The sequence below is a fragment of the Polypterus senegalus genome, chromosome 1 (genome assembly GCF_016835505.1).
Source record: "Polypterus senegalus isolate Bchr_013 chromosome 1, ASM1683550v1, whole genome shotgun sequence".
Lineage (NCBI taxonomy): Eukaryota > Metazoa > Chordata > Cladistia > Polypteriformes > Polypteridae > Polypterus > Polypterus senegalus.
The window spans coordinates 68,912,791-68,940,594 of record NC_053154.1 but is presented as its reverse complement, the minus strand read 5'-3'; the positions used below and the strand labels follow the sequence as shown (position 1 = coordinate 68,940,594).

The 27,804-nt window shown below is 41.5% G+C and overlaps 1 protein-coding gene across 1 annotated transcript in view; it reads right to left on the bottom strand.

Annotated features, from left to right (window-relative positions):
* Positions 1-27,804, bottom strand: part of LOC120527094 (polypeptide N-acetylgalactosaminyltransferase 18) — a 776,032-nt gene that overhangs the window by 20,963 nt on the left and 727,265 nt on the right. Inside the window, exon 10 of the mRNA XM_039750177.1 lies at positions 21,732-21,896. Within this exon, the coding sequence (XP_039606111.1) occupies positions 21,732-21,896 (165 nt within the window). The remainder of the gene's footprint in view (positions 1-21,731; positions 21,897-27,804) is intronic.

The following is a 27,804-nucleotide window of genomic DNA, read 5'->3' as shown; positions in this document are numbered from 1 at the left end:
TATTTTCAGAGATAGAGGACTCTAGCTGTGAGAAAGGAGCAGGACAGAAATGACAGACAGGGTAAGACTTGTGGATCTGCCACATCTGATTATCAGGGTATTTGATATCTACATTAGAATATTGTTATGCTGACAAACAAAAATCTTTTTACTGGTCTCACAATAACCAACACTCTTTCTTTTCTTTCCTACTATTTCCAATCTTTTCCACACTCTTGCAGGCAAGAGCTGACCTGACCCAGTAGTACTTCAAGAGCCAAACCACTGCTCCCAGGAAGCACTTCTGGGTCTGGTGGAAGCACCCTGGAACAGCAGATTCACCTCCTGACAGCTCCCTCTTGCAGCACCCATGGAACTTAAAAGGGCTGCCCTATACAACTACAATTCCCATGCTTCTCTGATTGTTACGCACAAGGGCTCACCAAGAGGGATGCTATCACCCAGTGTATGGAGGAAGAACATAAGTCTGGTGGGCAATCTCCCACAGTCCATCCTTTCTTCTGCCTCCTGACTGGGTGAGTAGTTTCCATTCCACGCTGCCAGAATGCCAGTTCAATTGCACCCTCTGTGCCAGTGGCCCTTCATGCCAGTTTCCTGGCTAAATGCCATTCCTGTCTTCTTCACTATCCATTATACTGGCGTCCTGTCTATCCCAGCTGCGTTGCCAGTCCATCCATGACAATAGGTAGACATAAAGCATGTCAGGTTAGGAGTTTGCTGTGGGAGAACAGCTCTGTTTTACATTATACATGTAGGGTAATATAATGTATTTGCTGTTTGAAAAGTATCATGTTTCTACATTAATAACAGTAATAATAATGCAAGTATTTACAGTATATAGCACATTTCATTCAATGTATGTAGCAGCTTGATGTACCGTACACAACAATGGTGAAAAAGTACAATACCAGTTACCATTATTGTACATACATATACCTGTACATATTGTAGATGCCCTAGAGGATAACTGGATGTCTTGGCTGGGAAGCCATAACGGAAGGATGCAATAAGTGGGGGCAATACCCGGCTGGGACACCTTATGACATCAGGAACCATCAGGGGAACAATTCATCCCCCACCATTCAAAGTGGGTCAATCATGTAGGGCCCCAGTCTGGATACTTGCAGGGCTGTATGGGTGCTGGAGTCCGGAATTACAACCCTGTAGAGTTCCCTGGGGGATGGTTGAGAGTGCAGTGTCGGAGCCCTGGACTGCAGCACGTCCGCCACACCCGAAAGTGTGGCCAGGAGAGGATCCAGGTGCACCTATAGTGCTTCCGGGTGCCCATATAGCACTTCCGCCACACCAGAAAGTACCGCTGGATGATCTTCAGGGAGCCCCTGAAGCGCTTCCAGGTGCAGTATAAAAGGAGGCCGCTTCACTCCATTCAGGGAGCCAGAGTCGGGAGGTGGAGGAGTGGAGGCAGCAGGAGAAAGAGAAACAGAGAAGAAAAGAAAAAAAGAAAGGAAAAGGGACTGAGCAATAGTGGTGGTGTTGATGATTGGTTCACTGTGCTGTTAAGGGCAGCAAAAGTAAAATAAAAGTGTGTACTTTTGGGACTTGTGTCACTGTCGGGGCTGACTGCCAAAATGTATATTGTGAAACATGGCCGGCTGTTCATCCCGGCCAATACCCCCAAGCTGCCAGGTGGAGCCCTCCCTGCAGTATGGAGGTCCCCCAAAGATCAGCAGTGCATCATGGACATTGGAGATTTTATACACAGCCCTGCTGGATACCATGGGGGCCACTAGGAGACGCTGCAGGGAGGAACGATGGTCATTTGCCTTACGCCCCAGAAGTACGTCTGAGTCACATGGACAAGGGGAATGACGTGCTTCTGGGGTAAAAAAAGGACTTTTTATTTGAGCCGGAAGGGATAGGAGATCACATGGACTGGGGATTGGAACACTTCCGGGTCAGGGAATATAAAAGGATTGTGGGAGCTCCCAGACAGCGAGCTGAGCTGGGTGGAAGTGTGGCAACGCGTCTGGGAGAGGTGGAGAGTATTATTGTAGTTATTATTGGTTTGTTTATGAGTATAGTGGAGGAGAGGGTGCTTTGTGCACTGTTGCATAAAAATAAAGCCAACCTTTGGACTTTTTCCTGGTGTCTGGAGTCTTGGACAGGGGTCCAAGGGAGCGATAGTGCCCCCTATCTGTCACAATATATATATATTGTATAGTGTATATGTATTATGGATTTGCGCCACTGTTGAACAATGTGTCGTAGCGAGATTTCTTTGGCCAGAGGGAGTGAAACCTGCTGAAATTCACAGAAGGATGTTGGCTCAGTACAGAAATTAAAATAGCATAACTCAATGAAAAGCTAATGAAAGGCAAGGAAGGTTTAAAGAGGGAAGAACAAGTGTAACCAATGAAGCTCGATCTGTATGACCATCAACATCATGCACACAAGTCCACATTGACGTGGCTAACTATTTATAACTTGATAGATACCTTGAAGTGAAAACTTGTGTGCGACAAGGACACATAATGTCTGCTTCACTGTTCAATCTTACCATTGATTGGATTATGAGTGCAGCTGACAACCAGTGAAACACCAAGAGGCATTAGGTGGATGCCCTACACAACACTTGAAGATCTAGACTTTGCAAACAATGTCGCAATGCTGTCACACACACACACATACCCCGCCACATGCAGGAGAAGACAGACCGCCTGAGCACCTTTGCTAATGCAGTAGGGCTGAAGGTAAGCTGGAAAAAGATGGAGACAATTTTCCTAAACATGCAGAATCCAGTGCCTGTGTAGATTAATGGGAAGGACTTACCAATCGCAGACATGTTCACCTATCTCGGCATTGTACTCAGAGCAGATGGAGACGCTGGAAGCGATATTCAGAGCAGGCTCAGAAAGGCAAGAAATGCCTTCAGAACTATGAACTCTGTATGAAGATAAGCTCAGTACAGTATTCACACCAAACTGCGCCTCTACCAGAGTTGTGTCTTGTCAGTACTACTGTATGGATCTGAATGCTGGAGAATAATGGGAAATAACATTGCCAAACTCATCCTTTCACACAACATGCTCTAGAAGGATATGCCACATCTTTTGGCTACAGAAAATTTCCAACAAAGACTTCCTTATCCAATGCCACCAAGTTGACATGAACAACATTCTTATGACAAGGCAATGGAGATGGGACACAGATTCCTATCACCTAAGCTGCTCTACACTGGACTCTAGAAGGGAGAAGAAGAAGGGGCCACCCAAAAACAACATGTAGGCGTACAGTTGAAAAGGAGATGCAGAGTATGAACATGACCTGAGGAACCGTGCAGAACTTATCCAAGGATAGACAAGGGTGGATGAACTTTGTTGCTGCCCAAAGTGCCAGTGGGCATGATGGGCACATCTGATCTGACCCCTAGATACCTTGTAAATAGTTACGAATGTACTTACCTGTAGAAACAGTTTTGGTCATGTGAGTTACATTCCATTGAAACAGTATGAGGATGCACATGCGGAGGGTCCTCCCAAACCATGTATTAAGCTTGGAGCTCCATGCATACCTCCAGGTAAAATGGGACCATCATCCCAGTGATAGGCTGCCACAGTGGAAGAATTAGTGTGAACAGTTCCCGACATATAAGGAAAAGGACTGCAGTAAGTATAGAAAGACGCTAGTAAATGGATGGGGAGAAGCTCATATGCATGCAAGCATACACACATACGTAAGTTTGAATGAATAGTTATTGTGTTAAACTACCGAAATTAGATACGTTGAGTAACCAGTGATGTGACAGGTAATTTAATTTAAGGAGCCCAGTCAACATCAGTGGAGATTAGACAGGAGAAAACCGCAGAAGGATAGAACTTCTGAGCAGACGCTAGAGGTCACCTTTCAGCCTTTAGGAGAGGCCCATCAAATCAGTAAGCTGATTCAGAAGGCAGGCTTAATTATGGGATGCACTCTTGACATCCTGGAGTTGCACACTGTGACACACTAGCATTGAGTACTTTCAGGCAGTGAATTATTTAGCAGAAGTGTGTCAAGAAACGCTACTGGGACTCCTACTGTATATACCAACAGCAATACACCTGGATAAGGCCTCATTGGGACTGCTCTTGTTATCTTGTTAGCCAAGTTTGAGGGTTTCTTTCTTTTTAGTTATCCTGGTGTGTATTTGAGGGGGACTGCTGTTTACTCTAATATGTCCAATATAATAATATTTAAGCCTCTGTAAAAAGGTGTATTTTCATAAATTATCTATCTATCTATCTATCTATCTATCTATCCTGCTGAAGTAATCATATTAACAAGAATGATGATAATAGTAACAAAAGTAAATAAGTAAAGTACACAAATAAAGTTGCTAAAAACCATTAAGAATTTTTCCTACAAGTGGTGACAGGACAGTTATTATAGTAATAAGTTAATAGGGTCATTATTGTCAATTATACAAAGTATAGTGAAATTCTTACTTGCACATATTAATTATTTTAGACATACGGTAAACAGCACTATTTAACAAAATGTATTTATTTTTTAATCACCATCTAGAAAGCTTAACTAAAAATGGCTCAGTTGATTCTATCAAATTTGTCTTATCTATCAAGTTCACACAGCATGTAAATCAAAACCTGTTAAAAGAAACAACAATAGTTGACAAGCCATTATGTAACTATTTCTGGTCTGCCGTAATTGGTACCACTCACACCAGGAAGGAACAATGTGCTTTTGTGCATGCAGGCATCCATCTGTCAAATCACACACTGGTGGGAAATGAAATGCTAACACATTTACAGAAGCAATTAGTATTTTTAAAAGACAGGCAACCTTAAGCTGAAATTGTATAATTAGATGGTAATATGTTGTATGCTTTATTCAGCAGTCATACAAATTTCAGTTCAAGTATGGCCTTCACAGCATGGAAAATAGATTTCAATAAGAAATAAACACATTAGGCATATTTGGAAAGCAATCTTTATAAACTGTTTCCTTTCCTGAAATTCTCAAAGCATTACTCTTTATGACCAAGCCCTTTATAAATGATTTAGCTGTTGAAAACTGTGTTCTACAAAGTGATTTTTATAGTATATAATGTGAACAAGTACGCAAACGGCAAGAAACTGGCACAGGACAGAGCCAAGTCCTGCGGACAGCTTCCAAGAAAAAGCAGCAGAACACCATAAAGAGCAGCAGGTGCTGTCCGGCATACAGTGGTGAGGGATCATGGGGGCTGCAATGGTGGGAAGTCCTGTGTGTGCCTTGAGAAAGAAGGATACAGGGCCAACACTTTATGTGAGATAGATAGGCAGTCATGTCCTCCAGGTAACACATCCACATGAAGGGATGTCAGCTCCTCTCTGGAAAATATTTTATAATAGAATGCAAAAGACTCCACATTTGTTTGATTTTAATAACTGTTACAGTTTCCAGTTTTTGGACAGCAGTGTGTGTGTAAAAAATGTATAATCGTCTGGTTAAACATGCATGACACTGCATACAAATACTGTACATTAAACCTAATCCAATCTGAATTTTATTTATTCCTTTTTATGGAAAACTGTATCCTTCTGCAGTTTACATAGCCATTCAATCAGCATAGGGATATCATGCAAACAGGTGGACATAAATAAAATAAACCTGAAAGCAGGACTTAAATTATGTTTGCAAATGTATTAGTAAAAATGAACAAATGTCTGTGTGAAGCCTGCATGTTCTTCTCACTTCTGTGTGGACGGGTACTTTAGTTTTCCTGTGACATCTCAAAGTTTATGAAGTTGTTTGGCTCTGTGAGATGTCTGCAGGTGAGCCCTGCAATGGAGTAGCGCTCTGTCCAGGTCTGGTTCTTGCATTGTGCCCAATGTTGCTGGGTTTGACTGCTTTAACTTTGGGAATGATGTTAATGGAGTGAGTTCTGAAATTATGAGCTGTGAGGAGGGACTGAAGGAGGTGCCATGACTGAAGTGTTTCAGATTATGAAAGGCATCAGTACAGGTGGATCCTGGTTGTTATTTAAAAATGAGTTTAGTAAGATCACGGGGACATGTTAGAAACGCGTACATTTTGAAGAGATATTACCAAGCTTTTGTTTTTTTTTTTAAAACAGACCAACATAGACATTTGAATTAAATTACCAAGCAGTGTGGTAGAGAGCAGGACTTTCAAAATGTGACTTAATTAGTTTGGAAAATTTGGGTGGCTAGAATTGTTGAGCTGAATGGCATGTTCTCATCAAAACTGTCCCAATGTTCTAGTGCTCAGAATGGGTTTGTGGGGAGCGGGAGTCTGTGTTTGTAGTACCCGCCTCAAAGCACCAGCTGGCTCAGGACAAGACAGTGGGTAAAAAATAAAATAACACCATTTTGCTTTAAAACCTGCAGCACAGCTCTTGTTAGGTGACCAGCGTTAAGTGAGAGAGGGCTGTTGTAAGCACTGATAAATGGTTCATGCCCTAGGAGTTTGCTTTGAATCTGCAAAAATAAAACTTGTCTCCTTATCTTTTTATCCATTTCAATCCCTTTATCTTCAGCCCTGTTCCCAGAGGTAAGCTTCTCAAATCTTACAGCTGACGTATATAATCTGCTCATAATAAGAAATTCTATATACAGTATACTAAGAATTGACTGATACCTACAGGTTTTCGCTCGGAGAATTCGCCAGATTTGGAAAATGATCCTTTAAAGACTAGAAACAATCTATTAACTATTGCTTTTACTGCATGTCACATTGCCCGTGCTACCTGACTAAAGACTATGTCACATTAGATGACTCTTTCACCAATTTTCAGTCACAGCCTTCACTTTCATAATCTTAGCCATTCGGGGTGAGTCGGCGGTGTGCTCCCGTGAAGCTGATCAACTAATGTGACGCCCCTAACTGCTAAGACCAGCTAGTCTGTGATAAAGTCAAACAGGCGTGGTCAGGGGGCGGGCTCTTTATGTGCCAGAGTCGAGCACCAATGAGCATTCAGCCAGAAATACAAAGCATGGAAAGTAGTGATGAGGAATAAAGAACACACAAATAGATGAGAAGCTTGTCTGTCTGATGCCTTGTTTTTATGTACAAAATCAGAATGAAAAAAGGACCCAGATTGTGGCCAAACACACCACAGCTATTAACCCTTTATATAGCGCCAGGTCCATCTGAACTAGTGTGGTGCTGTGGTGTCACTCGTTGCATGGCTGCACTCGGGTCCTAACCTGGGGTCCTGAGTTGGTTTATCATGTGAAGGGTGCGGCAATGTGCTGTATCAGCGCATGCTCCTAACCTCCTCCTCCTCCTCCTCCTCTGTCGGGCAGCATGGGGGCTGTGGACCTCACAAACAGAAGAGAAGCTTGTCTGCCTAGGTGTCTCATATTTTACATACTATAACAAAATGGAAACATTAAATGAAGGGAAAACAACGCTGCTGAACTCACTGCAGCTGCTAACACTTTATACAGCGCCATCCATGTCAGGCTGCACACTTTTGGTGATCAGAAAAAAAGGGCAAGCAGAACCGTACTGGAAGATCAGCACTCGGCCAGTAATTTGACATGGTGCACCCAATAAGATCAGCAGCTGCTATCAGTAAATCTGACATACTCTGACAAAAAGTTGTGCATTGTGACATCAGCTTATATCGCGTTGAAATCTGAGTAATCACTGTGCACCCTCCATTGTAATGTATTTTGTAATGCATGTAGTAATAAAATTCATTGCATTTGTCAGTCTAACAGACATTTGCAGAAAAAAATGCATTATTACAAATGTCTGTGATGTGCCATATGTTGGAATGACAAATGCAATGCATATGTCTTTTACATGCTATTTGTTATGGGATTTGCAAAAACAGTGTTAATGTTAATGTCTGTGATGTGCTTGCTACCTGATGGAATGACAAAAGAAATACATTACTACAAGTGTTTGACATGCACCATCTGTTGGAATAACAAATGCATTGCATATGTCTCTGTTATATGCCATTTGGTAATGAGATGTATAAAAGCAGTGTTAATGTTTGTGATGTGCCACCTGTTGGAATGACAGAGACATAGCAACGAGATGGAAACCCAGATACACAAACACACAGACACTTATCGTTTTAAAGTGGATTGTTCAGAAAATAGCCATCCATCCATCCATTTTCTAACCCGCTGAATCCGAATACAGGGTCATGGGGGTCTGCTGGAGCCAATCCCAGCCAACACAGGGCAGGAGGCAGGAACCAATCCCGGGCAGGGTGCCAACCCACCGCAGGACACACACAAACACACCCACACACCAAGCACACACTAGGGCCAATTTAGAATCATCAATCCACCGAACCTGCATGTCTTTGGATTGTGGGAGGAAACCGGAGCACCCGGAGGAAACCCACGCAGACACGGGGAGAACATGCAAACTCCATGCAGGGAGAACCCAGGAAGCGAACCCGGGTCTCCTAACTGCGAGGCAGCAGCGCTACCACTGCCCCACTCGTTCAGAAAATAGCAATGCAGAGAATTCACTCAAGCTCCATATGCGCAAAGCATACAATTATACAACTCAAAATTATATATCGAGCACATCTGTCTCGACTAAAACTCTCCAAAATATTTCCAGGGCATGATCCAACCTGCGAACGTTGCAACCAAGCCCCAGCCTCACTGGGTCACATGTTCGGGGCCTGCACCAAATTAACATCATTCTGGACAAAACTTTTTAATTACAATTTCAATTACATTCTACCTTTCAAACAGCCTTGGACTCACAAGCCCTGCTAACCCATTAACAGCTGTGTTTGGGGTTCTTCCAGAGGGGCTTAAAGTGGAGAAGGACAAACAAATTGTGATTGCATTCACTACACTGTTGGCACGCAGACTTATTCTGCTAAACTGGAAGAACCCAACCTCTCCTCTTTTAAGTCAGTGGGAAACTGATGTGTTATATTATTTAAAATTGGAAAAAATCAAATACTCAATTAGAGGATCTGTGCAGACTTTTTTCAAAATATGGCAGGATCTAATCAGTAATATTTTAGAATAAGCTCTTAAAGCACAGAGGAAGCAATTATTTCTGTATTTCTTTTTCTTCTCCATTCATCTCTATTGGCTTATCAAACTTATCAATTTAGGTGTGTTTACAAGCCTTAAGTTTTACTCCGTTGGCCATGCTGTCTCTCTCGGGGTGGGGGTCGACTTGTTCTCAATCTTACTTTTTGTAAAAATTGATTGATTTGTATGGAATGATTGCAATAAAATTAAAATTCCAAAAAGTTGGTCCATGTGAGGAAAAATAATGTAATGAATTGTAGTTTGATTTAAATGCAAACTTCACAGTTGACACGACAGGTAATGAAACCTGCAATGTGTTTTATGCTGTCATAAAAATATTCAAAAAGTTAAAAGACATCATACTGCATGGAGTAAGAACAGGTAATGACAGTACATGTTAATCTGTGGCCAACCATAACAGCAAGGTTTAACCTCCATTAATAACTGTTTTTAAGTAATGCAAGCATTTCATCTGTCACTGGCTTACCGAATTTTTTTTTTTTTTTGGATGCTACACACCAGGGCAAAACATGAGAGAAAAACAAGCCAAACCAGTGGCCCATGACCGACTGCACTAGCAGGCCCAGTGAAGACTGAGTAGTTTGGGGGTATAAAAATGTCAGTCGTGATTTCCAGTTCACTCATTATTGACCTCAAACGCTTGTCTTGTAACACAAGGCAAGATGTAATTTTCCAGGGTGTTGAGCTAATGATTGGCCACTCACTCTGGGTTCAGCTTTACAATGCACACAATTGATTTAAACCATTTTCACATAAAAACACATGTATTGTTCTCTAGGTGCTTCGGCCATCCGGGACATGCAGGTGGTGGGAGTGACAGAACAAAATGAAGAGGACAGGAAGAGATGGGAACAGATGATCCTCTGTGGAGACCCCTTGTAGGAACAGCCAAAAGAAGAAGAAAAAGACTCCAGCCATCCTTCCACATCCCATAGACATATGCATTGGGTTAAATGGAGATTCTAAATTGGCCCCCTGTGAGTGTTACTGTGTGTGTGTGGGTGGGTGTTTTGATTCCAGCCTTGTGACCACTTTTTCTGGAATAGGCTGACCCCTGTGACACTAAACTGGCCAGATTGGGTACAATAAATGAGTAAATGAAAAATTGGCTTTACTTAATCTTAACTAGCACACCAGCTTTTAAAGAATTTCATTTAAGGAGTAGCACAATTGTAAGACATTTTATATGATGCATCATAATAACTTTGTAATCTACAGCCAAAAAATAAAATGTCTGTCTGTCTCTTCCCTAGACCATCCTAAACCCTTTGACCAATCTGGACCAAATTTAGTATAGCTGCTCTCTAGGACCATATGGACAAGACAGACTACTATGGAACTCAAAATTATAACCCTTGGGGCACCAGTGGGTTTTTGTTTTTCTGGTGTGCTACAGTTTGTGTAGTGCCATCCTTGTTTGTGTAGTGTACATCCTTGTGTAGTGCCAGTGCCATCCTTTGACCATTCAGAACCAAATCGGTGGACCACCAGTGCCAACTACTGGTTCAGAGCAAGTGAAACATCCGAACAGACTGAGACAGAGTAGCAGATGAAGGGGCCAGAGTTTCATATTACTTACCTGGGCAGCTATTGCTTCTACTTCCTGTAATATAAAAATGTGCTTTTGCAGTGGGTGCTGGGTGAGGCTTGAATGTGAGTGGAACTGCAGTGCTCCAGAAAAGAGAATCAAAGTGTTGTTGCTTATCTCCTGATTTGTTGGCTTTTCTTCACAATGGAAGTGCTATGAACTGTCCACCTTGAGCTAAAAGGATAAAAACCACGGACAGCGCCAGAGCATTCAGTCTCTTGGCCGATTCAAATCCTACAGTGACTTTTTTTTTCTCTATGATATTTTTATTTAAATGCCTTGAAACTTGAAATTAGTTTGTTATTGTGTTATCGTGATACTATTTTATGTTAGATTAATTTTATATTAATTCTTATATTACAACACATCTTTTATTAAACATGTATTGGGTTTAATTGACCTTATGTATTTCTGGCTTGACTGTGAAATTTCAATGTTTCGATGACTCAGATTAGGAAACAAAGTAACAAAATGATAACCAAATCTGTCAGAACTATTTATCAAGTTAGAATGCTGCAGAGCTTCATCTCGGGCTTTACTCTCTCACACTACATTCAGAATTCAGGGGCTTAAGCGGCCAAGGCCGAAAAGTAACCAATTCAAAGACCCCTTCTTTTCGATGGCTGTTTACAGTGTTGTCAAGCTTTATTTTAATAGGCAGGATCCTTCTTAATAATCACTGAGGAGTTGTTTGCATTTGATGCACTTTAATGTTCTTTGGAATGGTTTGATATTGATAGAATATATCCTATATGTTGAAGCTCTTTAATAAACGCTATTTATTATGTCCAAATACGTTTAATTAACAAATTTAGGCAGATGTGTTTTATGTGATATCCTGGCCTAACTTAAAATAGCCTTGATGAAAACCAATGAACAAAAGGGATGGACCTCAGTTGAAGATACCAGTTAAAAAAACCTGTAGCCTGTGGTCCACAAGGATCACAAGTGGGCACTACTGCCTCTTTCAGCTCCACCATGGACATTAGATATATACTCGCTTGGCCTAAAATAATCCAGCACTAATGCTGACTATGAATTAAATATCCATCCACGTTCTGAAACTGTGTAATCCATTACAGGGCCACAGGAAGCTATAGCCTGTCCTGACAGTATCAGGCACAAGGCAGGAGTTACTCCTGGAAGGCCATATCCACAGATACACTCAGTCTGGCTGATAATTTAAAGATACCAGTTAACCTGAAAACACATCTTCAGTGTGAAGGAGGAAACAATAGCCTGAAGGAAATCAATGTGGAAAAGGGGGAAAAACGGGAAAGCGCCACATTAATGGCGGCCCAGGCCTGTGGAGCAGTGAGGTAGAAACATTAAAATTGCTGTGCCACCATACTGTCCACAAGCTAAAAAGCAAAATTAAATGAGAATGACCCACACATATCTGCTGATCATGGTGACAATTTCTACTGGAAATGAGTTACTTGCACTTAATATCTTTCTGGCTCATTACTGTTAAATATTGGGAGCCAATAAACAGCATCTGTTAACTGTTGAACAAAGCACTAAGTTGGCATCAGATTAGTTAAGAAGCAACACTGAGAAGTTCTGAATTCTGTGAGTATGTTAAGTATGTAAAAGTAATGTTTTTTTGCCATTTCTATTAAAGGTTTCATTCAGACATGCAGTGTGGCTACAGCGGGACATCCTAGATTTAACCATTCTGTGGAAAACATTTATTTTGTAAACTTCACTGTGTATTTTAGGAGAAGAAAGGGCATCCTGGGTGAGACGGGGAAATATATGCTACCTGGACAGGAGGACAGAGCGACATGAATACATATTGGCCAGCGGGGCGAAGAAATAACTTTTTTTCCAGCTGGCGGTATATAATGAACGGACAAGCAATAATTGGGAAACGGGAGTTGTTCCATTCAACCGTATGCTAGGCAGCAGTGGTCCTCATATGCGAACTGTCAGGTTCTGTCGGGGGAGGATCTCCCTATTTTTCTTATGACCCAGAAGTATTTCCTGGAGGATGTGACATGGCACCAGAAACACTCCCAGGTCCTGCTTAAAAGGGAGCCACATAAAGAGGAGTCAGAGTTGGGAGGCAGTGGGAAACACTCAACTGGAGGAGAGAAGGGGGAAGAATTGTGTGATTTGTGTTTGATTTATTGTGTACTTGTGGCACAATTCTGGGAGAAGGTCTTTGAAGATGCATTAGGGAATAATAATTTGGCGCATTGGGTAGTGCTGCTGCCTTGCGTCTGTGTGGGTTTCCTCCGGGTGCTCCGGTTTCCCCCCACAGTCCAAAGACATGCAGGTTAGGTGCATTGACGATTCTAAATTGTCCTTGGTGTGTGGGTGTGTGTGTGTGTATGTGCCCTGCTGTGGGCTGGGACTGGCTCCAGCAGACCCCCGTGACCCTGTAGTTAGGATATAGCGGGTTGGTTAATGAATGGATGGGTTATTCTCTTAACATGTGATGTATTGCTAGGTCTGTAGTTTGTGGCTCCCTGGCACCCCCTTGTGGTTACAGTACATACAGGTTATCTAATATACAAAAGTGAATGACAGAGACGCATACTTAAAAAAGTGAATTTCAGCAGGTTTCACTGCCTCTGCCCAAATGAATCTCACTACAGCACATTATTCAACAATGGTGTAATCCCACAGTGGAGTGTCCATGCTCATTTGATTTTGGCATAAGCCAGGCTAGCAGCAGTGCACTGCACTGAGCGTGTTCAGACTACCCATAAGTCATTGTGAGCGTGTTGTATTGTGTTAGCTTCTATTCATTGCAGTGGCTGTGTGATTTTCAGGTTGCCTTTACTTTTTGATTTACCTGTGTCGAAAAAATGTGTACAGTACATACAGAAAATAGAGAAAGTGAGTTACAGTACGAGTAAGAAAGCAGCTTTTCTTTTACAAGTAGATAAAGACAGAAGTAAGAGGAGAATGCTCTGTGTGATGTGAGGTCATCAGTGGAGTCCCTCAGGGGTCTGCCCTTAGACCGTTACTTTTTCTGATTTATATTAATGACACATGTGTTTTGAATTTTCTTTCTTTCCTTCCTTCAGATCCACTGTAGACTGTTCCGTAGTCAGTCAGTCAGGCGTTTTCTAACCTGCTTAGTCCTGAATAGGGTCACGGGGGTCTACTGGAGTGCCTTTAATATTATTGACTTTCTTATAAGGCATGAGCTATGTTCTAGAAATATACAGCTGGGTGGATTGTATGCCCTATACAGTGTATAGTGTATTTGTAAATATGTTTGTTACACTTTCCATCCATTTCTTACCGGTTCACCAGGGCAAGGTTACGGGACAGCTGAAGCCTATCCCAACAAGTACTGGGCAAATGGAAGGAACAATCCCCAATTTAGTATTCCCAATCCACCCAACTTGCATGCCTTTGGAAGGAATCCAGAGCACCCTGAGGAAACCCATTTAGACACAGGGAGAACATGCAACCTCCAGGCAGGGAGCCCTAACCCTAACCTCCTTACTGTAAGGCAGCAGTGCTACCACTGCAACACTGCGTACCACCCATGTTTAATTATTAACAGTAGAATTTATTTAAATGAAGTTAACAATTTTTCTTGAAAATGTACCGTTGGTGCATTTCATTATGAAAAGGATACCAAGTATTAATCATTGGATTCGAAATGCTAGTGCATCACTTTTAAGGGTGAAACATGTGCTGCACTTGTGCACATAGAAATTTCTCAGAATGTGTTCATTCCTACAAGACCATCTGACATGCCAGTGCAGCACACTCGTACTTTGTTTGTCTCAAAACTCATGGTAACTTTTACCTTTCCAAACTGCATTTTAATTAGTAAAAGTAATCAGATTAGCTCATTATCATCTTTATTAACTGAAGGTTTCCATTTTGAAAGTGGAACTAATTTTCACCCAGAAATGATTTTTATTTCCCCTTACATTACAGTCACATAGAAGCTGGCATTAAACAAACACAAGTACACATTCAGTACAACTGTCACCTGCTTTTGACTCGTTAACACTCAACAGCTGCAAAAACCGTATTTGTTCCTGCTACGGATTTTTGAAAAAGCTGCTCCATTTCTAATGCGCCATCTGTCTCTGTCACCTCTTATTATCATCATCTAATCTAGCAACGTCCAAAATTAACTCCTACTTCTTATTTTAATACTATGCAGCATACTGTAAGTGGAGAAAATGTACTCTTGCAGTATTCGTTTTTTTTGTTTTTTTAATAAGTCATATATTTGAATGTTAACCTGGCCACTGGGGTCGCACAAGCCAGTGCCGTCTTAGTGCCGGTCCCAAACCTGGGTAAGGGGAGGGTTGTGTCAGGAAGGGCATTTCGCATAAAACCTGTGCCAAATCAAACGTGTGGATGTGAAACAGAACATCCATACTGGATCAGTCAAGATCTGGGTTACCATTGACCCCCCACTGGTGCTGCTCTCCAGTAGGGTATCGCCGTAAGCTATGCTACTGCTGGGCAAAGAAGGCAAAGGAGCACAAGATGGGAAAAGACGATGCATGAGAAGGAAGGGAAAAAGTGTGGAGTTGAGAGTCAGAACTTTGATTGTTGGCACTATGATTGGTAAAGGGAGAGAGCTGGTCGAAATGATAGAGTGGAGAAAGGTAGATGTACTGTGTGTACAGGAGATCAAGCAGAAAGGGAGTAAGGCCAGAAGCATCAGAGGCGGGTGCAAACTGTACCATGGTGTGGACGTGAAGAGAAATGGTGTAGGGATAGTTGTGAAGGAAGAGTATGTTAGGAGTGTTTTGGGGTGAAGAGAATGTCTGACAGAGTGATGAGCATGAAGGTGGAAATCAAAGAGATAATGTTAAATGTCATCAGTGTATACCCCCCGCAAAGTGGGGTGCGAGATGGAGGAGAAAGAAAATTTGTGGAGTGAGTTACACAAAATGGTGCAGAGTATACCCAAAGAAGAAAGAGTCGTGATTGGAGTGGATTTTAATGGGCACATTGAAGAGGGGGACAGTGGTGATGTGAAGGTGATGGGCACGTATGACATTAAGGAGAGAAATGTTAAAGAACAGATGGTGGCTGACTTTGCGAAAAGAATGGAAATGGAGATGAATACGTATTTTTAGAAGAAGTAGGAACACAGGGTGACATATAAGAGTGGAGCAAAGTGCACACAGGTAGACAATGTCCTATGTAGGAGATGCAATGTGAACAAGATTAGAGACTGTAAGGTGGTGGCAGGGGATACTGTAGCTAGACAGCATTAATTGGCGGCATGCAGGATGAATTGCGAGGTGAAAAAGAGGAAGAAAGTGAAAACAGAACCAAGGATCAGGTGCTGGAAGCTGAAAGAGGAAGACTATTGTGTGAAATTTAGAGAGGAACTGAGACAGGTGCTCAGTGGTGGTGAAGACATGATAGATGATTGGAACACCACAGCTGAAGTGGTAAGAGAGCTAGGAAGGTGCTTGGTGTGACATCTGGACAAAGGAAGGAAGACAAAGAGATTTGATGGTGGAATTAGGGAGTACAGGAAAGCATAAAGAGGAAGAGGTTAGTGAAAAACAATTGCAATAACCAGAGAGTTGACAAAAGCAGACAGGTGTACAAAGAGATGCGGCGAAGGTTCAGAAAAAGCTGAGCTATATGAGAAGCTGGACACAAAAGAAGGAGAAAACCACTTGAACCGACTGGCCAGGCAGAGGGACCGAGCAGGGAAGGACGTGCTGCAGGTCAGGGTGATAAGGAATGCAGATGGAAATTTGCTGATAAGCAGGGAGAGTGTGTTTAAAAGGTGAAAGGAGTAATGTGAACGACTTATGAATATAGGAGATGAGAGAGAGTGTAGTACCAGGGATCAGCAAGGCTGAAGTGACAGAAGCTATGACGAGGATTAAAAGTGGAAAAGCAGTTTTTGTGGACGATATTGTAGAGGAGGGATGGAGATGTTTAGGTGAGATGGCAGTAGACTTTCCAACTAGATTGTTTAACAAAATCTTGATTAGCCACACCATGAAGATATGGGAGAGAGTGATGGATGCTAGGCTGTAGAGACCTGTGAGTGGCAATATGGTTTCATGCCATGAAAGAGTACTACAGATGTGATGTTTGTTTTAAGGGTGTTGATGGAGAAGTACAGAGAAGATCAGAAGGAATTGAACTGTGTTTGTGAAATTACAGAAAGTGTATGACTGTGTGCCAGGAGAGGAGTGATGGTACTGTATGAGGAAGCCAGTAGTAGCAAAAAAGTATGTGAGGGTGGTACAGGACATGTATGAGGACAGTGTGACTGTGGTGTGATGTGTAGTAGGAATGACAGCCTGGTTCAAGGTGAAAGTTGGATTACATCAAGGAACAGGGATGGACAGGTTGGCAGATGAGGTCAAACAGGAGTCTCCATGGACTACGATGTTTGCAGATGACATTGTGATCTGTAGTGAGAGTAGACAACAGGTTGAAAAGAACCTGAAGAGGTGGAGATACACACTGGAGAGAAGGGGAATGGAAATTGGTTAGGAGTAAGATGGAGAACATGTGTGTAAATGAGAGGGAAGGTGATGGAAGGTATGACTACAAGGAGTAGAGGTGGTGAAGGTAGACAAATTTAAAAACTTGGGTTCAACAGCCCAAAGCATTGGAGAGTGTGGTAGAGTGGTGAAAAAGAGAATGCAGACAGGGTGGACTGGGCAGAGAAGAGTGGCAGGAGTGATTTGAGATTTGAGAAGAGTAACGATAAGAGTGAAAGGGAAGGTCTATAAAACGGTAGTGAGACCAGCTGTGTTGTATAGTTTGGAGATGGTGGCACTGACGAAAAGACAGGAGGACAACACAGGTATGACAGTTTGGCAACCAAATGAGAGAGGCTTGATTGAGATGGCTTGGGCACGTGCAGAGGAGAGATGAGGGGTACATTGGGAAAAGAATGTTGAGGATGGAACTGCCATGCATGAACAACAACAACAAAAAACATTTATTTCTATAGCACATTTTCATACAAATGATGTAGCTCAAAGTGCTTTACATGATAAAGAAAGAGAAAAAAGACAAAATAAATAAGAATTAAAATAAGACAAAGCTCATTAACGTAGAATAAAAGGAAGGCCCCAATGGCCAGGGAGGACAGAAAAAACAAAAAAAAACTCCAGGCGGCTGGAGAAAAAATAAAATCTGCAGGGGTTCTAGACCATGAGACCGCCCAGCCTCCTCTGGAAGAAAAAAGTAAGGCCAAAGAGAAGGTTTATGGATGTGGTGAGGGAGGCAGTTGGTGTGGCAGAAAATGATGTAAAAGACAGGCATAGATAGAGACAGATGGTCTGCTGTGGGGACCCCTAAATGGGAGCAACTGAAAAAAGAAGAAAAAGATGTATTGGCATATTACTCAGATTTTAAATAAATCCACTCGTTTGTAATATCATGGGTGGCTTGTGCCTGTCCTGCAAACACTGCGCTCAAGCCTGAACAGATAGATAGATAGATAGATAGATAGATAGATAGATAGATAGATAGATAGATAGATAGATAGATAGATAGATAGATAGATAGATAGATAGATAGATAGATACTTTATTAATCTCAAGGGGAAATTCACATAAAAGGGGAAATTCACATACAAGGGGAAATTCACATAACAGGGCACAGGTATGCATTTACTTATCCTCACTCACACTGGGCCAGCGCTGAGTAGCCAAAAGTCTTAGCAAGCATGGGAAACAACCATAATATCCCAAAAACAAAAGACACATTCATATATGGAGAACATACAAACTCCACACAGGTAGTAACCAAAGACAGTATTCAAACCCAACCGTGAGATAGCAGTGCAACCCACCTACACCGCTGTACTACATCTAGAATTAATGCATGGAATTTTACCATCTTTCAAATAATGGTATTCATGAAGCCGGTTAGGCTTACTAGTAAATGTCTAGTTAGGGCTAATTAGGGATAACTACCTATATAGTCAGAATTCTCTTAAATGAACTTTGAACTGCATCCATTTTCTAAACCTTGTTCCCCACTGCAGTGTTGTGAGGATCCAAGTACCATTAAGGCATGGCAGAGAATAACCCCGGACATGAACCAATTAAAATAATCAAAATCAGTCAGACAATATATGATATAGTAGGTGGAAATAAGACAGAAACTCCAGAGAAAACTGGTGAGAACATGGAACAAAAATAGTAAGTACACACAGACAAGGGCTGGGGTGGGTATTCAAACACATCAGTGGGAGTATGGCATGTTAGAGATCTGTGTCTGTGCGAGATTTCTTTAAAAACAGTGAGGCTGTGCAGACTTTGTGAGTGTAGGTGTGCAGATCTAATTAGGAAGTTGCTCTATGGGAAATTTGGCACACCTGCAATCAATGGAAATAAAATGAATCTAAATGTTAAGGAATGGACATCAAAATCAAAAAAGAGACAATGAGAGGCACAGAGACAGACAGAGAATGTCCAGTTCAAGGCAGAGCTGAATTTATGGCAGATGAAATTTAATGTAAGTTAATGCAAAGTCATAAATGTAGGAAGTAAAAATGTTAGGTTTGAATACACAATGGGAAGTCTGAAAATCGAGAGTACATGATAAGAATTTAGGAGTTGTAGTGGAGTTGACACTATCAACTGCCAGACAGTGTTCAGAAGCCATTAAAAAGGCAAACAGAATATTAAGTTACATAGTGCCCTGATATGAGGAGTACAACTCCAAGGAGGTTCTGCTCAACCTTTATAATGCACTGATGAGGCCTCATTTTGAGTACTGTGTACAGTTTTGGTCTCCAGGCTACAAAAAGGACATAGCAGCGCTAGAAAAGGTCCAGAGAAGAGCGACTAGGCTGATTCCAGGGCTATAGGGGTTGAGCTATGAGGAAAGATTAAAAGAGTTGAGCCTATACAGTTTAAACAAAAGAAGATTAAGAGGTGACATGAATGAAATAATTCTGATGGGTATAAGTACAGTGGATCGAGACTGATATTTTAAAATGAGTTCATCAAGAACACGGGGACACAGTTGGAAACTCGACTTGATGTTTTTTGGAAGAAATAAGTGGTTAGGACTGGTGAGCTTTGTTGGGCTGAATGGCCTGTTCTTGTCAAGATAGTTCTAATGTTAGGGAAGCTCCATGTGGGGCACTCTGGAGGTAGAGTTGCTCATTGCTGACCACTGGATAGGAGCAGGTGAGGTTGATTGCTGCAGTAATGTCCCACAGATACAGATGGGTGGTGGTGGGAACAAGGAGGCAGGGCTCATGGGGATCCCTACGGAGCCTGATCAATAGTGGCAAGGATATGAGATGGACATAAGATGGTTGACCATGTTTGCCAGTATCTCATCTCAATCAGCTGAGTAGACCCAATGGATGAGCAGAAGAGGTGGGTTTCAGGAAGGATGCACTAAGAACTTGTGGCTTGAAATAACTGATCCTGACTTGGTATTTAATTCTTGATTTTAACCCACTTTATTTATGGCTTTTAACCTCCATAATGCTCACTGTTTTTTATTGTGGCTTATTTATTCATATAAAGAAGAACTGCATTGCACTTTATTTACTTAGACACTGCTTCTTTGGAATGCACTTTGCACATTTGCATCAACCTTGTTGGTCCAAGTCCTCATTGCATAAGTCTATCCCAATCATGGCTATCAAGGTCCCGGGTTCAAGAAGATGCCCAGGCTGCAGGCAACTCAGGGCATTACAACTAGCGCTGAGGCAACAGTGGTATTCATTGGACCTCCGTAGGGAATCTTGAAAAATTATTTTACCCAGAATCGTTTCAATTTTAGATGTACTTTTCTTTATGTACCATTTTTACTTGTGTACCAAGCGCCCTCGTGTAAGATGCACACCCTAATTTTTACAAAGAAAATCGTGAAAATCATTTTGCCCCGTGTACGCTGCGCGTTGTGATTATATAGGAAGCATTTAGAGAGAGCGAGAGAGAGAGCGAGTGTGCGAGCGAGAGAGAGCCCAAGCAGAAGAAGTAAACATTACAGAATTACATTTCCTCGTGTATGACGCTCACCTGATTTTCTAATGCTAATTTTCAGGAAAAAATGTGCGCGTGGTACACGCGTAAATACGGTGTATCTGGAGAGATATGGTAAGTATTACCTATACTTTTTATATTTATCCAAAGTTACCTAAAATAGGCCTCTCTCAGGCCAAGGCAAGTTCAAATTTTAATTGCAGCTAAATGATTGATTTTAAACAAGCATGAGTTTAGTTGAAGACAGGGACTACTAAGTGTATTTGAATGCCAGGTGGCCAAACGTGTGTCTTCTGAATGCTGTGAACTAGGAATGCGTTTTATACTGATACTGAAAAGGTACCAAAAACCCCCATTTTTAAAACAGTTTGGTATCAGCACTGTGTTCATTTTAGGAGTGGTAGTACACAGTGGTTTTCAAATATCTCGCCATCAATTGTTTATTAACACAATGGGAATTTCAATAACACTCTTTTGACTTACAACTTGCTTGAGTCACAAGAGGCACCCCCCCACCTGCCTTTCAAAAGTACTTATTTATATAAATGTGCTAGAGACCCTTCTCCTGCCCCTTGCAGAGTGTGGTGTAGCAGGGAGGCTCGCAATTGTGTGGCAGTGCATGGTGGTGCGTGAATTTGCGGGTATCGATACTTGAAGTCGGAATTTTAGTATTGATCTAACACAACTGTGATTGTGTGGATAACAAGCAAACAGCACAGAGAAGGGACCCCAGCCAGCAATCAATCCGCAATCCAAGTGCCACAATGCTACCCACTGCACCACCTCAACACGACCGGACAGTTTTACAATTTTCAGGAGATCAGCTGATTCTAGTCTTTGTCAGGCTTACATACCCTTAATTATATTTAAGCAATATTTCTACATTTTAAGAGTAAATTATAATATTAATTGCACTTTCTCAAAGCAGTAAAGAAATAGCTATGGTGAAGCAGTCTTCCATAAAATCTTACTCAAGACTACATTCATCATCTAATGCTAACACAGCTTGTGTATGCAGTAAATAAAAATACTCACGTTAGTACCAGCAAACCCATGCATGTTATATGTAATTACGTAATTTCACAGTTTATAATGGAACATGTATTTCTTTATGTGACACCAAATGTCCTGATGTCTTAATAAATTAACAAATACAAAAGAAAACAGGGAATCGTTATTTGTGGGGGGATTACATGCATTAGTTACCTGAGTAAACAACCAGTTGAGCTTCATTCTCTTTGCTTTGGCATAGCTGCACTCAATCAGTCTTGGCCTACTGTTGACATCGACCAGGCACTTGTTGTCATCATCATCGATGGTAGGACTCAAGACACCAACATGAAACTGCTGGCTGCTTGTATAGTAAACATTCTGCAAGACAAAGGGACATTAGCTAAGATGTAACAGGTAGCAACCACAAGAATGGCAGTGCGGAGAGGTGCCTTCATAGTAACAAGTAAAACACAGCAACACGCACGATGGTTTCAGTGCCATAATGGATGTCAAGGTTTTTGATTTTTCTAGGACATTACTTGTAAAAGTACTTTTACCACATGCAGCATGCTTCCAATGCATTATAATAAATATAATAATATTAGAAAAATGTTTTATTGTTATTTTCCTATCAAAAACAACACCTCTATACTTTTAGGTGTATTATATTGAAAGAAATAAACTTCAAAAATGATTTGCCATGACTAACAAAATCTTTTATAAAAGTCCTCTCGGACAATTGTAAAGGTGAGTTCAATGAATCAATTTGTTTATTTTGCTTTTCAGACTGAACCAAAGGATTGTCAAGTCAGTACTCCAGAGTCCTCCATTAGAGGCCAACAATGCAATGTGATTTGTTTTTCAGCACACTAGTGTTAGTGCCATTTTCCACTAAGTTTAGACACTGTTTTTAGCTGTGTGGCCATCTTATATAACAACATGACACACTATATGGCCAAATGTTTGTGGATAAAAAATTTTTGAGCTCCGGTGCTTCAGCTGTTCCCATTTGTTAACTGGTGAATAAACTGAAAAATATGGCCATGCAGTCTCCATTGACAATCACTGGCAGTAGAGTGGCTCATACTGAAGAGCTCAGTGACTTTAAACGTGGCAGTCACAGTACGTTACCTTTGCCACCAGTCAGTATGTGAAACTTCTACTCAGCTAGATCTGCCTCAGTCAACTGGGGGTGCAATTATTTGTGAAAGCGTCTCAGAGCAACAACAGCTCAGCCATGAAGTGGTAGAACATGCAAATTCACAGAGTGAGGCCACCAAGCTAATGTGCACAACATAATGATGTGCCAGCAGCCATACCACTTGCACTTCAGAAGAGGTAATCCACCTGAAGCTAAGCATGTTTCGGGCTGGCCATTACTTGGATGGGAGACCATCTAGGAAAAAGCTTGGGCTGCTGCTGGAAGAGGTGTTGGTGATGCCAGCAGGGTGCACTTACCCTGTGGTGTCAATGTGGATCCCAATGCTCCAGTGCAGTGACAGGGGCACTGTGATCTAAACATGGCACCATCCTTCAATGAGACTCTCTGAGGCCATAAAAGATCCCTGAGCATCCTTAGCAAAAAGCAGGGTGTATCCCAATGTCCACACTAAACTGCCCTTCATGGCCTAGTCATTCTGGCCCCCTAATCATTCCCCTTCTGTAATTGGCTATCTCTCTCTCACCACTTCACTACCTAAAAGTTCATGTGTGGTGAGCGTACTGGCACAAAAATGGCTGCCATTGCATCATCTAGGGGGATGCTACACAATAGTGGTAGATGATGTGGCTCCCCACTCACTATGTAAAGTGCTTTGAGTACTGAGAGTGAGAAAGTGCTACATGGATGTAACAAAATGATTACTATTATCATTGCTATATGGATGTAACAGAATTATTATTACTATTGATAATAAATATAAATTGCATACCCTCTGGTACATCACTCACAACAGAGTTCCAGACTGCCTCTGGAAGTAACCTCAGCACAGGAAACTGTGTATTGGGAGCTTTGTAAAATGGACTTCCATGTCCAAGCAGCTGCACACAAGCCTACAATGACTATGTGCAATGCCAAGGGTCGAGTGATGCACAGCATGCTGCCATTGGACTCTGGAGCAGTGAAAATGTGTTCTCTGGAGTGATAAATCACGCTAAACTATGTGGTAGCCTAATAGATGAATCTGGGCTTGGCAGACACCAGGAGAATGCTACCTTCATATAGCACTTACTTTAAAGTTTGGTAGAGGAGGGATAATGGCCTGGAGCTGTGTTTCAGGGTTTGGACTCGACCTCTTGGTCTCAGTGAAGGGTACTGTTAATACAACAGCATAAAAAGACATTTTAGAGAACTGCACTTTCAACATTGTGACAAGAGTTTGTGGAATGCCGTTTTCTGTTCCAGCATGACTGTGCCTCTGTGTCCAAAGCCAGCTCCATAAACGCAGGGTTTGATGAGTTTGATGGGGGAACTCAAGTGGCCTGCACAGAACCCTGACCTCCACCCTATTGAACACCTTTGAGATGAACTGGACTGGACCACCGATTGCAAGCCAGGTCTTCTCATCCAACATCAGTACCTGACCTCACAAATGCTTTTTTGGATGAATGGGCACAGACTCCCACAGACACACTCCACAATTTTGTGGAGAGCCTTCCCAGGAGAGTGGACCTTGTTATAGCCACAAAGGGGACTATTAATTATATGATGTCCATGGTTTTGCATTAGGATGTCCAACAAGCTGATATTGGTGTGATTGTCAGTCAGGTGTCCACAAATGTTTGGCCATATAATTCAAGTACACCATGTATCTAACAGCCACAAAGCATCAAGGTGACTGGAAGCACAACATGACAATGTCCATAAGCACCAGACACACAAAATGGCAGGGCCCATAAAAAAGCAACTTAAAAATCAATACTGATGATGCCATCATCAATATATGATGAAAACAAATGAGTTAAAAAAATGAAGGAATATTTATGCATTCCTGATATATTCACAGCTGTAATTAACTTACAGCTTATCTAAGATTCACTTGTGTCTTGTGCCCAGTGCTCCATACTTTGGTTTGAGCAGCAGTGACTTGTACTCCTCTCTGTGAGTTTGAAGATGGATGGACGGACAAGTGTAGCATTATAACCCCCAACTTAGGCTACAGCTGTCCTCCTTCTTGCTAAACTTCAATGACTTTGAGCAATTTACCATTTCTGATTTCATTCTTTTAAGAGTCAAATGATCAGCTACAGGTAACCAAGAACAGCCAATCAGTTGCTGCCGTTCAGAAGGTGTCCAGTCAAAATTAGACTATTTATAAAGCTTATTTCAAATTAGCCAGGCATCACAATACTACCTGTCCTGTCCTACGATTGCAGAATCCTTATGTGCTTCTACTGCTCCCAGGAGAGAAGACAAAGGCTGACGACTGCCCAGGGCCTGATCACACTTCCCATAATTCAGGGTGCCATATGAAGCTATTTCAGTAGCTCCAATTACACGGAACTGGGCTATCAACTGCCTAATGGGAAACTTGATTCTAAAGGATACATCCTTTTCTAGTGTAAATTCTCTCATTATACCGGCCTTCTTGCCTTGAAATACGGCTCTGTGTGAAAATGTAAATTTTTCTTTCGTTAACACTTTAAAATCTGTCAGCCCGTCACAGTGATTACAAAGGGAGCTTCTGTAGTTAAAATAGATAATGAAGGATTACTGTTGTGCCAGGGAGATGAAGATACATACACTGCAATTACAACATCAAAACGAAGATAATATCATAATCAATGTAATACTTTAGATTAACTTTGAATTCTGAAAAATTATGTTCCCTCATGTCCAAAGAAGCGCAATGGCCATATGTGTAAGGTGAGAATTCATTTAATTTTCACACATTTTGAGACACATCATTACAAGCATAATTGTAGAGTAAGGCCAAATCCCAAGAATTGCCTGGGAGTGTGCTCATTTTCAGTACCTTGGCTTTTCTCTCTTGCACTTGGTTATCAGTGCAGGTAACGTGAGCACCACTAGGGGGAGCCGGCAAGCAGTGGGCTTACTTTAGGTCTCCAGCAGAACCCAATAAACCAACTTCATAATTACAGAATAGTAATGAAAGTATAAACTGTAAATTAAAGAAAATAAATATGTAATAGTACTAATCTTTTCATCACCATGCACAGTGTAATCTGTGATCTAGGGAATGTCAGGCACATAAGGCGTTGTAGCATTGCAGAACAAATACTGCAAATCACACTTGTCCTGTTACCACATAACCAGTTTTGAAACCGAGGAGACCTAAAGAGCGCCTTACTGTTATGACGCAGTTTGTTCAGGATGATTAGGGGCACGCACTAAAAATAAATGCTGAAACAATTTCCACAAAAACTACAGCCAGGCATTGCAGGTAAATTGCAAATATCATTATTTGTAAAAATCACCTATTATATCTCTATCTTAACACTTGCCATTTTTTTCCTTGTATTGGGGTGATATAGTAGTGCAGTAGGTAGTTGTAGACATCCCACAGATACCGCATCCAGGGCTCCTATGCCCGGTCATTGCCCAATGTGGAGATTATGTGTTCTCTCCGTGTCTGCATGGTATTCCTCCCACATCCCCAAGGTCAGTGGAGTGTTTTCCAGTGATTGCTCAGTTATATCCTTCATTTATATAAACGTAGCAAGCTCGTGCGCTCCACTCTTAAACATAATGGTTATTTAACATTAGAATTCCTGAAGCCTATGAAAAAACTCATAATCCCGGCCCACCTTAAATCCCTTTGCACCTCTCCATCAGCGTCTGTTGTTTTGTAAATGTGTCGATCAGCACAAACAGCCTGCTGTCCCATTCCATATCTTGCCGGAGCTCAACTTGGGCAAAAAGCTCTCCCAGCTTAAGCTCCTCATCTGTGTGTGAGCTGCCTGGAGTTGTATTGGGTAAATAATACAGTGTATTGTTATTTGGAATACGTGCATTTCATGTGTGTTCTGTGTCCACAAAGCTCTAGGGAAGTGTAGGATGAAAGGAAATGTGAGAAATGCTGAACAGATACCTATAGCAGAAACTTTCCATGTTATACTAATAATGACGTGAAGTGTATAATGTATGAAGACTTTAGTCTAAATATCAAATAAACACGTACGCTTTTATTCAAGAATATAACCAAAGAAAAAAAAAGCATTTGATTTACACGTGGCTGTCAATGAGTTAAAAACTAGAGCTTGACCGGGAGTATACACGTGTTCTCGAATGGTGCAGAGTTAAGAACTGCTGCCTTATAACCCAAAGGTCCCAGATTCGAGACTGGGCACTCCGCGTTTTGAGTAGTGAGCTGCTATTATTATTATTATTTCTACAATATAATGACAACTATACATCTGATTTGTGTCTGTAACACCCGGTGTAAATATTGTCTACTTGTAAAAGTTAGCACTTGTTTTTTTATTATTCAGTTTTCTTCTCTCAGTGATGTTCACGTGGTACAATGAACTTGCCTCTCACTCTCTGAGTTGATGGCATTTGCCTCCATTCTTTTCACAAGAGCAGCGCTGTGGCTGATGCCTCTTCAGAACTATTTGTTGTACCGGCAGTGAAAGATACAATGTCCCGTGACGGCTATCAGACTGGACAAAGGCAGAATGGAGATACATACGATCAAAGTCTTCACACATTATAAACCTCAAGTCATTATCAGTATAACATGGAAAAAGTTTCTGCTTTAGGTATGTGCTCAGCATTTCTTGGATTTCATTTCATCCTACACTTACCCAGATCTTTGTAGACACAGAACACACATGACATGAATGTATTCCAAATAAGCATACACTGTATTATTTACCCTATTCAACCCCAGGCACCTCACATGCAAATAAGGAGCCTTGGCTTGAGCTGCAGGAACGTTTACCCAGAGCTGAGCTCCGTCAAGGCAGGGAATGGGATAGCAGGCTGCTTGTGCTGATTGACACATTTACAAAACAACAGACGCTGATGGAGAGGTGCGAAGGAATTTAAAGTGGGCCGGGACTATGAATTTTTTCATAGGCTTCAGGAATTCTAGTGTTAATGGCACTATATGGTTCTTTACAGGGTTGTGAGGGTCATCAAAGCTCCATTGCTTAGCAAGGTACTATTTCATTCTGGGAAACGTTCTTTGCATGTGACATTGGTTCTTTGTAAAATGTTATAATATATAAAAGAAAAATACATTTTTAATGTTTGATAGGCCACCTAGCAGGACACTAGCAGATTAAGAAAACTTGGACTTAGCATGTGTTATTGTATGCAGCA